The following is a 13,296-nucleotide window of genomic DNA, read 5'->3' on the forward strand; positions in this document are numbered from 1 at the left end:
CAAAAAACACCCTTAGATGCCCACATTTAACCCATGTTACAAAGATGAGTAGTGTGCAGACCACAACATAAACAAATGCCATGTGTAACAGGGATGAAATCAGAAGCAGCTGCCTGTGCGTCAAGGATGCATTGCCAAGCTCTGTGACCAGCCCTTGAGCCCTATTTTTCTCTTTTCTTTTGAATTTTCTGAGATGAGATATGCAGAATATATACTCACTATCTGATGCCGAGGCTGTTTGTGGTTGGCTGAGAGAGAACTCGTTAGTTTGCATCACGTTTTATCTGTGGTAATTTAGATATGAATGTACTTTTTCCATTAGTTGCATTAAATAGTGGTTGTTGTGATTATTTATTGCATTGAAATGTGCCTGGCATTTCTGCTCTTCGCCTTGCGCTGAGAGTAGACCAGGTTGGAGCTGTCCTGAAACTGTCACTGCGCTAAGCTGAATCAGTCAACACCTTGTCCTGCTGCGCCGCCACACCCATCTCAGCGCACCTCGGTCTGCCAAACTAACCGTGCGCTGTGCGATACACAAAAAAAGAGTTCAAATACAAATATCAGTCAATAGTTAATATTTGAATTGTGGTGGAACTTTTGGAACTAAGTTTATATACAGTATATCCTTTAATTTTGGTATAGAATTAATAAATTAGAAATAACTTGTTGATGGAAGTGTAATACAAGTGCAGAAGGATTTTGTTAACTTAGTGCAAAGTTAAGAAGCTGTTGGCCAAAGCCACTGTAATTGCAAGAAAGTTTACAGAGTGGTATCAAGCTTCTCAGACAGTTCTTGGCAGGGAAACAAATAAGCATTTCTCAAAATGTTGAACTATTACTTCATTTGAAGTGGGTCCAGCAAAGTTATTAAATGGTTTAATTTAATTGCAGTATATTTGATAAAGTATACCCTTTCAGACTCTAACCCCACTTTGTAATTTTCCTTGTCATTGTCATGTTTGAATAGGCCCTCCTCTCAGTTTTCTTTTATTTATTTATTTTTCTATTTTTATTTATTAAAAAGGGACAATACACATTAATTTACATTCGTACGTGTGCACAAATCTAAATGCGTCAGAGTTAGCAACTTGCTAATTTGCATCCGTAGTCCCTTGGCAGGTAACACACAAACAGACAGGAATGCACAAGAATTATACAGTCAATTCTGTGGTGATGATGTTAATTTGACTAGGTACAACAAAGCAGAATTAATTTTGTTAAGTGGCACTGCTGTCACCGAATCTCCTCAGAAGCAGTGTTAGTAAACATTTTAACGCAAAGGACAGGACATGATCAAAATATCATCAGATATGTGAGTGTTTCCTAATGAAAGTAGGAAATCATCTTTCTATGCTGTTTATGTATGTATAATCTATGTGTGTCATCACTATGTTTATCACTATGTTTAATGTTAAGGGGAACAGTATGCTGACATGTATTCTTCAGTATGAGAGCTCCGTGTCACCCCTTCAACAGCACACATCAGTCTTTCTGGTTACACCAAAGTATGCAGTATGTGTGCTGTGTGTTTCATTACTATGATGTGAAATTTAAATACCAACACTTGTCTTTCTCTCCCAGGAAATGATGGTCATTAAATTGTTGCAGTGGATCCAGGGATGTTTTGCTGTTTGTATAATCACACATGGAAACATGCCCTTTCTTGCTCTGTTTACTACATGGAAAAAGTTGTAATCTAAACTTGATGAAATTTCTCTGCAGGGAATTCTGCTGAGGCTCAGATTTGATTGTAAGCTGCAGCTCTCTTGGTCATGTTTGTAACTGTCCTGTAACTTGTTAAACTGTGGTAGACTTTATTCAGTAAAGACATCTGTGATTCAAATCATTTGGTTGTCATGCTATCTTTATACACATTTCCTACAATTTGAAAATGTTTCAAAATGCATTTTCACTAAAGCTTTTACTACTGCAAACATATGGCCTAATAGACCCATACCACATTATACACGGAAATCACTGTCAGGATTAAAGAATATTTGTTCAATTAAAATAATGTTATAATAATAATAGTTTGAGACAGTTATATTATTATAAGCATTATGCAATATGTATCATGCACTTCAGAGAAAATATTTCTCACAATGCTTAATATGGAATACGGTGCAGGAAGTCTAGTTTTGGTGCCTAAAAGATGGCAATAACACTGAAACAAGAAGGTCCAGGTTAAAGGGATAGTTCAACATTTTGGCAAACTGGCCCATTGCCATACTCCCTATATACTGTAGTCTTAAGAGCAGGTTCGTTACCTTTGATTGTCGGTGCAAGCTATTTTTAGACTGGTGGAGCAGAGCTGTGAGCTGCTCAGAGCTACACTAAGGAGGCTAATGCGACCTGCACATTCACCATGCTATGAGATTCTATGAGATGATAACGGAATGTTACAAGATGGAGTTGTTTTCAAGGTAAATTCATGCAAAAGCACTGATGCGCGTTTCCGTCCGGGGCAGTTTTTCGACAAGCAGTCTCTTCATTTGCCATGAAAACAACTCCCTCTCGTAACTTTCTAAAAGTAGCCGGCACCGACAATTAAAGATAACAAACCTAATCCTAAAACTATAGGGATTATGGCAATTTGCCAAAATGTTGAATTATCAACATATAACATTATGTTATATTATACAAGAGCCACTTAAAAGGCCGTCCTTTTTATGAGGGCATGGAAAGAATCAAAGACACACAGAGTTATGGTGTTGTGGAAACTTCATGCCTTGTACAATGCTTGAAGTATGGACAGCCCTGCATAGGAATGCTGACTAGGGTGAGGACATCTGTTGTTTTTTTTTATGTCTTATATCTATGCTCATGTGCACGTGTTTGGACATGTGCATTTGTGATGTCTGAGTTTGAAATATTTGTTGGTATCTATTTGATTCCAACTAGTTTTTGTCATGTATGTTGAGACTGTATTCTGAGGTCCTGAGCCTAGAAGTTCAGATTCTATCAATTCTCTAATCATCTTTATTGACATTTTTCAATTCAACAATATCACACAGATATCCATCCATCCATCATTTATACCACGCAGGGCACCAATGGCTGGAGCCAATCCCAGCTAACATATGACGAAGGCAGGATACACCCTCACCAGTCTATCACAGGGCTAACATATAGAGACCAACAAAACACAAACTCTCACATTCACACACATTTTAGAACCGCAAATTAACTTAGTTAACCTCTTTTGTGCTGTGTGAGGAAGCAAAAATACCCACATAGACACAGGGAGAACATGCAAACTCCACCCATGCCCTAGATACTTCTTGCAGAGACGACTGCACCATTATCTTGCCCTATCACATAATTAGAATGTTTTATTTACCTGTTGGATACACCCGGTGTTGGTGGTAGAAATGGGTTAATTATTTTGTTGGCTTCTCATACCTATAAATTAAAAACAACAAAAGGCTGTTCTAGTATGTGAACATAACATTAGACAGTGCTGAATGGTCTTTCCGAACAAATCAGCTTTTTCCTGCCCTGATGTGGACCCCATGTTCCATTCAATCACACACACAAAACAATTCCATAACTATAGTAGTTTGGAAAATATAGCATGTAAGTTTTACCTCCTCAGTTAAGGCTGTTTATTTATAGTACTTCAATGACTTATTACCTGACAGAATCCGTGTATTAGCATCTTACATACATACAACTCCCCCTAATGGGAATATGTGTATCAAATCATTTCATTTATTGAGCACTTTTCATGCATGGACATGCAACACAAAGTTTTTTTTCTACGTAACTGGGAGTGAAATGACTGCATTCAGTGATTTAAAAAAGTATTGTCAGCAAGATGTACTTCTAGATTATAATTTTAGAAGTACATTACTCAGAAAGGGGACCATTTCAAGAAAAAACAGCCTCTGAGTCGACAATAGAAACACTCAAGTGAAGGACTTGAACCAATAGTTCCACAGTTGCAGTGGAACTTTGCACATCCCATGTAGGATGTGTGAATGTTGTTTGACAGGAAGACAAATTCAAACAAGAATTCCATCCTTATTTGACTAATCTGTATCTCATCCTATGGGATGTTTTGTATTGGGATGGGCATAAGCAACATCTGATTTCAATGGTCATGCCATTATGGAACCTAACAACTAACATACAATGTTTTATTTGTCAGGTGAGAATAGTTTGAACAGTACTGGTCTGACTGCAGGTTAGCTATTGGGGTGTGCCAGTAACATGACACATGCAACGAGACAGTGGTGGCACAGTAAAATATTGCCGTGGGAATTACCCATTGATTGACAAATTGGCAATCCTTTCAACTACTCTGCAAAATAATTGGACCTGTCATTCATAAGCTGTGTCTTTTATTTTTCATGCACTCATGTCATGAAACTGCCTTCACATGCTCTGTTAAAATAATATGAGCACATAAACACATACTGTAACATGGACTATATTATGAAGCTGAACAAAAAACATATATTAACTATATTGATGTTTGTCTCCACGGCTGGGTTGTTTAACCAGTTCAATAACACAATAACTTAAAGTAGACACAGTGGCCCTCATTTATCAAACTTGTGTACACCAAAAAAATGGATGTACACCAAATTCACCGCAAGGATCGGCATTTATCAATCTGAGCGTGAGCGTACGGTACGCACAAATCTCACGCCAGCTCTGAACAGGTGTACGCACATTTGGAACCAGCGTAGAACATGCAGGAAGGAGTGCTGCTGTGTCAGAATGAATATTAAACCATAGTCTAATAACGCAGCGATGTGGACCACATGTTGTTGTTTATATTGTAGCCAAAAAAGAAAGAAACAATACCACCAAGTCCGTGTTGAAAATTTAACTCGACTTTTATTTTGAGCAACTGAGATGAATTAAAAACCACGACGTGACAGATGCTCGTTAATCAGCTGTGTAAACAGAAACAGTCAATGACAGACAGACCTGTTATTGTTAGATCACACACACAAACTTCCAACATGTCCTGCACCAGAGCATGACCGGACGGCTCCTCAGTCTCTCTCTGCCGGACACCGGAGCCCCCTGTCCAGGTGCAGCTGATCTCCGCGGCGGAGTGTTTTTTTTTTTTCCCCGTCACCGGGATCTGTCAGCGGGAGATCGGGGCGGTGTTTCACATCCCTCCATCAGCCGAACCATATCACCGGTGCTGATGGTCATAAAGTCGCGTTCGCAGCAGTAATATGCCTATATGATTTCTCCTCAATCACTTGTGTTTAGTAAACTGCAGGAGCATTTCATGAGGTCGCTGGGTTTCCTGACGTGGTCGGTGACACGTGCGTCTGCAGCCTCCATCCACCGGGATGACGCTTATCAATCACAAAAACTATCAATCTATCAATGTCCAGATATTTAATGTTGCCGCCCTCTCCCTGTTCAACGCGGTAATGTCAGTAAAGTCCCTCTTCTTGGCCGTCTTCCGTGTCTCCATGTGGTAAAAGGGGCAGGGCGACGCCTCTAAAGCAGGAATATATCGGGGCGTGACATTTAAATTACGATCGCTTTCAGCTGCCGGATTTATCACCACCACGCCGGTTCTACGCCGAAATCAGCAGCGTACACACTTTTAGTAAATCACACGTGACACTTGGCGTACACTGATATTTACACCAGAATCTACACCAGATCCTGCGCAAGTTTGATAAATGAGGGCCACTATGAGAAAATGTCTAGAAATGAACAGCCACAGGGTTTCTGCTATTGTGATTGCAAATCTATGCTCAGATATTCTAGTTTTTAGTGATCTACTGGTTTTGCCAATGTAGGCCAAGTCACAAGGGCATTTTAGCATATAGATAACATTTTTAGAGTTGCAAGATATGATGCCTTTAATGTTAAAGAGTTTTCCAGTACGTGGGTGACTAAAGGTGGAGGTTTTGTGTGTAAAGTTGCACTGAGGGCAGTGGCCACACCTGTAGTTGCCAAAAGGGACAGACTTTAAGAAATTAGGTTGTGTGAGAGTGGGAAGGTTAGCGCTGACTAATAGGTTTCTGGGGTTAGACGGCCTTTTGAAAACAATACGTGGTTGGTCGGTTAGTTGGTTTACTTTATTAATCCCTGTGAAGGGAAATTAATCGTCACCCTGTACGTACAAACATCCAACACACAATACTACAACATGACAAGCATTGACAACTCAGGCAATACCATTAGTGCAATGCAATGCATTACTTAGCATAGCACACAACAGAAATCAACAACAATCAACAACAATGTTCATTTAAAAACTTAACTGCACCAGGTACAAAAGACCGCCTGAACCTTTCTGAGGAACATCTTGGCATCACCAGCCTGTTGCTAAAAGAACTCTCCAGTTCATGGAAAAAAAAACATGGTGGCGTGGTAAAACATTTTAATGCTGGATCAGACTCAATTATGTACCAGTGTTTTTTTTAATGATGGATAGAAAACTGCTGCCAAGAGGTGAGTATTGAACCACACAATTTAGTGCTCAACAGTTTGAGGCCTTGTGTTGTTGAGACATTCTGACTGGGTGACATTTTAAAAACGTCTACAGGGATGTGTGATCCAGTCGTTTTTGTATCTTCTCTGCTGGAAGCGCTTCACAAGTTCTGACGATTGAGATTCAAAATCAGCATCCAAACTAGAGCATGGCTACCCGAACCAAGCCCACGGGTAGCCCGAGGCCCGACAGGTAATGGGCCGGGCCGGGCCTGGTTTTTAATTAAATAATTTGGGCTCAGGTCGGGTTGGGCTGCACGCAGACAGCTGGTCTTGGTCGTTGGTCGCGAGCGCTCCGTTCACACACACGCACCGGTTTACAGCTCAGTTGAACAGATTTCAACACAACAAAAACTGGAAGTGCCGAGAGCTTTTGTTTTTGCTATGAGTGCCAAACTCCATAGGATCTGAATGGAAAGTAGATGCCCAGAGCGCTAAAAACACGTCAGGTGGACACGGCCCCTGGCGTTAAATGTCTGTCGTCATTGAAAATAACGTGCATTTTGCATAATAACATTTCAGGTTCGGGCCAGGTCGGGCCTGGTTTTTAATTAATTAATTCGGGCTCGGTTTGGGTCGGGTTTGAAAGTCTCGGGCTCAGGCCGGGCACGGGCCCGTGCAGCCCTCTAATCCAAACATGACCATGAAAGCTGAAGCTCACAATAAAGTCTGGGCCCCTGCAGTACTCCTTGCAGAGAAATCCATCACTTTGGTTTTCTCCTGATGTCAAGTGAGCAACATGACCTGTAGGAGGGCAGATTTGTTTTTACAGTATGTAGGATTTCTCAGAGATGTTCTGTAGGCAGAATCCCCTGAGTTGCATTTCAATATATGACTCACTAAAGGAACAGCTGAGGCCCATTGAAAACAGGACAAGGTAAGGACATAATAAAACTGAACTAACAGGTTAGTATGAACTCAGTTATCTCCTTCAGAAGCAATAGGTCCTATATATAAATATATATGTGTATATATAGCCTATATATATATATACAGTACACACATATATATTTAGTAAATAAAGAAATTGTGCAGTAGGCTACTAAATATTAACTGGATGTTTTGCTGGAACAGTGTGATGTGAATAAATAATTAAAATAAGAAAATGGTATTCTAACATCCAACTGCTAAGAGTGTTGTGTGTGTAGAGAATTTAAAAATGACTGACTTCTGCACCCAAGTGGCAGTATGTCACACTATGTCACTTTGTGACATAGTGTGACTGCAATATAAACAGCACGTCAGGCTCCTCCTTTAGTGACAAACAATGTTTTCTGTTGCTTTGTTTTCTTTTAAATGTGATACGACTATACTCACTTCATACCTGATCTCAAGCCTCACTTTTCTCTGACCGAGTGAAAGACAGGTGAGCTCAACATGTTCTCCTTCTTCCTATGATTTATCTTTAACTGATATATCCTGTCTGATATACTCTGCTATCTCTTCTAACTATAATTATTTCACTTTCTTATAGTATTATCTTCTTCCTCTAAACCATTTGAGAAATCTAAAGATTAATTATGGTCAACAAATGAAAAGGTGAGCCAAACAGCGTTCTCAAAATGGGTGATCCCAGAAATTCAGCACAAGTTCTGCTCCTCTCAGTTATTGGGGCAGGTGAGTGAGTCCTTTTTTCATTGCAAATCCCATTGGTGTGGCAGTACACATAACAAGTTTTGATTTAAAATTTAGATTTTTCATCTTTGTATCTTTCATTTTCTCAGTTTTTCTGTCAACATTTGTATCTGCAAATGTAAGTCTGTTTGGTTTTGTTCCAGCATGTAATACAGAGTTTTATATATCTCTTTTATACAAAATACTGAATAAATACTCTTTGTTAATGTTTTTAGACAAATATCACATTGGGTAAGTATACTTTGATCATTTTAATCATAATTTCCATTGTAACAATAATTATATAATGATGAGTCAGTTAATTCTTTATCATTCATGAATAATTTTAGAACCAGTCTCACGGATTTCAGAAAACAGGTTCGTAGGCAGATTTCTAAAATTGTTATTTAATATTTAACACATGGATGGATACATTCAGACATGAATGCCCAGCAGGAAAATAATCTCAATTGACTTTTATGTTTTTTGTTCTGAAAGCAAAACCAATATCAGCGTTGGTTCCCAGGATAATTGCCATGCAGTAAATCTACAAAATGCAAGTCACAGAGTAAGTCTTTCATATTGTACACATTAGTAGTAAATTCAAATAGCAAATCTGATCAGCAATGTAACTTTTCAAAGTTACCACCAAGGTTTGTTGATCAATGACACCCCCTTGTGTTCAGTTGCCACAGTCAGGACCAATTAATCTTCCACTCTCTCAATGATTTCTCCAGATATCTGCTGCAGTGGACACACTGGCAGCAGAGCTGACATGCAAAAGGGGAGAAAATGGAACCTTGTCTGAAGAGAAGTCAAAGGAACTGGAGCAAAACCTCCGGCAGATTGTGGAGTTGACTGTAAAAGTCTTCTTTGACCTGGTAAAAACAAACAAACAAAAAAATCAAGTTCTGTGGTTGATGTCCTTTTTTACTTACACACATATTACATACAGTAATATACAACGGTGAGAAATGTGATTTGAATGAAAATGGCTAAAGACACCAAAGAGTAGCCTATACATCTTTTTGTTTCTCACTTAGGCTTCTCACGCAAGTTTACCTTTTGTCAGTTTGTTAACAACATTTTGACAGTGACCATTTACAGAACTTTACTCTATCTATTAGCAGTTAGGGCTGGTATCAAGCAGGGCTAATCCCTCCCTGCATTATACAGTACAACAAAATATGAGAAAAATATTTTCTAAATAATATACAAAAGATTATTAGAAGTCTTAGTGAAACCCAAAGTGGCGACAGTATCAAAAAATAGTTTCAAGAAAAACACAGGATATCTCAAAATGGGCTAATTGTATGCAGCCCGAGCACATCGAATCTGCTCTTATTCATTTTCCGATTGTAGATGATTAACAGGTGCCATGTCTGCCGACCATTTGGGCTAGCCTCGCATCACCAGACTGTTCATACAGGGAGGAGAAGAGCCTGGTTTCTGTTCACTCTGAATTTTGTCTGGATTCCAGTTCCAGTCTAGAGAGCGGATCCAGAATTCACAAAGTTAACCAAAGTAAAAGTGTTCACCAAAATAAATTTTAATTCTGGTGCACCATCGATTTCCGTCTCCAGTTTTGAAGCTATTATATTAATTTAAACATGGATGCACAAAAGTCTGTTTACGACTTTCTACTGTTTACTACTTCTGAACACCTTGCTTGAAAATTTACTTTGGTTTCTAGTAGATTTTGATAACATTCAAAATATGTGGATATGGCAGATAAAGTAAATGTAAAATCTCTGATCAATAGATGAATGCAACTTTATTTTATATCAGGGTACCAATGAGTCTGGATTGGGAGTTCTAGACACATTTGGCATCTTGGACAGTCTAAGTCTGGGTAACCACAATGACTCAAGATTCATCAGACTGTGGTTCGCACTGAAGATGGCTCCCCTTTTGTCCCATGTTGATGAAAAGTTCCTGATCCAGCTAAGCAATCAGAACTTCAGCTGCAGTTCCTTCCAAGAATTGTAAGTGAATCAACTTCCATTTTACAGAACAGCAGACAGTTCATTGGCTGTCTAATTAGGGTGCCAATCAACAGTATTGTTCTTGGCCTTTCGGCCAATTTACTTCTTTCCTTTTACGGTTTCAAACTACCTCTTCATACTTCATGCTATCCAAACAATTCATACATCAAAACATGCAACTTCTTCTGGAGATTATGGAGTACATTCAACACAAACACACACACGCACGCACGCACACACACACACACACACACACACACACACACACACACACACATGCACGCACACACACATACATACACATGTTTTACAGTTTATTAATCAGCCATTTAATTATTTTATACCATTGAGGGGTATATTTGAACATCTACAACAATTTATTTCTCTTACCTACATTTCAGTTTGTTCTCATAATGAAGATTTTTGGATTTTTAGCTTCTTCATGTCCTGATTTTTGGCTTTTCCACCTCTTCAACCCTCACATTTACTTTGAAGGATTTAAACTTCTTCTCATTAATTCCAGAAATTCAACCCTTTTCACATTGTTCATTTTATAAATCCTATATATATTTTCACACTTTTTTTTACACTTATCTTACGTAAACAATTTAGGTATTTTCATTTTCATGTCATTCAGCCTCCTGCTTATAAGTTCTACTAGTGCTTCATCTTTATTACCGTAATATTTGTTCAAAAACATTTTTCAAGCTGTCTGTTTATAATATCTATTAATTATTATATTGTAGACTTAAATGCTTTTTTTCCACACTAATCTTCAACAATTCAAATAATTTCCAAACATTTCATACAAAATCAACCTCCTTAGAAGTTTGACTTTTTAATCTATTTTCACTTGCTGCTTCAGCCATGTTAGCACTGGTTCATCAGTTTTCTGTAGCTGTCAGGTTCCAGTGCTTTTTGCAGCTGACTTCAACTCTTCAAACTCGTCAACTGTTACACTTAACAATGCAGGATTTTCCAACATATTGCTCTGCCTTTTCAACATTTCTACTTCTTTTAGACCTTTACAATTTTTTACACTTATCTAAAACAGTTCAGATATTTTCCCACCATGTCATATCATTTAGCCTCTACTTTTACTCTTCAGATATTGTTTTATCTATATTAGTTATGTTTCCTGTCATTTTTAAATATATTTGATTAGATTTCATACTAATCTTCAACAATTCAACTAATTTCCAACAATTTCATACAAAATTAACCTCCTTCGTACATGTTCTTCACCCACTTAATACACACATGATATGTTTGCAATTTCCTGCAGCAAGAGCCAGTGCTTTTGACACAATTCATGACATTATACAGCCTATGGGAAGCTTCTATAACTTCTAACATCTTCCCATCTGTGCTATTTCTATGTTTGTTTGTTTTTATAAGTAGAGACTTTGTCACACAACAGTGATTTGTGAGAGTGAGTTGCATGTTAGGTGACTATAGTAATTTAATTCAACCACTACTGTTACGTGTATTACTAAAAAAAAAGACTATTTCTTTAAAGTATGCAGTAATGGCATGTTTCAAGCTTTAGTCGATTTGGCCATTAGTGACATGATTACATGTGATGAGTGCTTCAGGAAAGGTGTAGACAAATAGGCTGGAGTTGTTGCACATTGGAAATTTGCACAACACCTTGCCCATCCTGTCACAAGCAGTTGCATGGTATAACTGCTTTACATGAAAATAAATCAGCATTTATCAAAATTTTACAAAATGCCACCATGTAAAATCTATGTACTTACACAGAGGCTGCACTGTATACAGCTGTTTAACCCACATGACTTATGATTTATGTTTTTTTTAAGGATTGAAGCCATGGACAATGAAGAATTGGCTCCTCAAAAGATGAAGAGGAAACTCATCTACACACACTTCATTCAAGTCTACCTATCAAGAACAACAATAAAAGGTAAAAAGTAATGTTTGTTAAATGTGTTAGAGGAGATGAATAAAATTGTACAAAATGAAATAAAAGTAACAAATGAAAAAAAAAGAAACCAATACTAAAACATGTTAAACATGCATATACATTTTACTACACTGTTATTGGTCAAATTATGAACTCTGACTTCCACACTACATATTCTGTATATGAATTTTGTATTAGAAATGAAAAGATTTAAAATAGGTACATTCAGTTTAAAGATTTGTTGGAATAATAGTGTATTTTTTTCTTTTTCCTCTGGTTCTCAAACTCAAAGAACCAGGATGCACCACAGATGTCAGTGGGAGTGCAGAGTGGTTGCAGCGTAACCTTGGAAAATTTTCAGTTTTTGCAAGTCTTGAGGATCTTAAAAAGATTAACACCAATTTCTCTGCAGTAAGTGAAATGTTATTCCTCCAATAAAAAAACAAACAAACAAACTAAAAAGCAATGAAAAAAATTTCAGTTTACACTGATTAGATTTACAACTAATGACACCGGAAACAATTTATTTTGATGTGCTCAGAGAGACGTGGTGGAGCAACTTACACCACACCAGAAGGCGGAGCTGACCCTCGATCCAGAAAGTGGTGCACTGGAAAACCAAACCATTATAAGAGAGGTCTTGACAAGTCTGACAGAGTCTCCCAGTCGCGACCAGCTCAATCAGTTTTTCCAGGCCTTCACAGACATCAGCAAGCAGGTGAACACTTAACATCAGGATCTCTATATTTCCCAAACAAAATTGTCTGATCCATGGGTCCCGCACAACTTGTGCCTGGGAATGTGTGCAGAAGCCAATTATTCGATTAGGCTCAAAGTGAAACATTCCTGAGACCCTTGATGAAAGAATTGCTCTCTGTGATGCCTTTACAGGAATAGTTCACCAAAAATGAAATTCAACTCTGTCACACAAGCAGCTGCATGTTGTCATAGAAGCTGTAAATCCATATCCAGGAGCTGAAGGCATTAGGAGATCTGCCTGAGTTTATATGGACATTCTAAATGGAATGTGCTTTTAACATGCGTTTTCTCAATTAAAAAACAGCATTTTAAAAACGTGTTTATTTCGGATACAAAGTGTGATCTCACTTGTGTCTTAGGATAGATTTATTTGTATGACCCTAAGGTACTTCCATGCCAAAGGGGACCTTTGCATCATGACTTGAAGTCAAAGGCCTATTTTTTGGGCTTAACCTCTCTACTAATGCGCAGAATTACAAAGTTGTCAGCAAATGTGCTGTCATTGCAAAAACGTATTGTAAAACCTAAAATATCCTC

The 13,296-nt window shown here is 38.1% G+C and overlaps 1 protein-coding gene across 1 annotated transcript in view; it reads left to right on the forward strand.

The window, feature by feature from the left end:
• Positions 1–6,623: 6,623 nt before the first annotated feature.
• Positions 6,624–13,296, forward strand: part of LOC146964001 (uncharacterized) — a 7,228-nt gene continuing 555 nt past the window's right edge. Inside the window, exons 1-7 of the mRNA XM_085768078.1 lie at positions 6,624–6,667; positions 8,587–8,656; positions 8,826–8,969; positions 9,877–10,073; positions 11,897–12,000; positions 12,293–12,411; positions 12,542–12,718. Coding sequence (XP_085624204.1) covers positions 6,624–6,667; positions 8,587–8,656; positions 8,826–8,969; positions 9,877–10,073; positions 11,897–12,000; positions 12,293–12,411; positions 12,542–12,718 — 855 coding nt within the window. The remainder of the gene's footprint in view (positions 6,668–8,586; positions 8,657–8,825; positions 8,970–9,876; positions 10,074–11,896; positions 12,001–12,292; positions 12,412–12,541; positions 12,719–13,296) is intronic.

The sequence above is a fragment of the Trachurus japonicus genome, chromosome 22 (assembly GCF_045865225.1).
Source record: "Trachurus japonicus isolate A0001 chromosome 22, Traja_1.0".
In the NCBI taxonomy this organism is placed as follows: domain Eukaryota; kingdom Metazoa; phylum Chordata; class Actinopteri; order Carangiformes; family Carangidae; genus Trachurus; species Trachurus japonicus.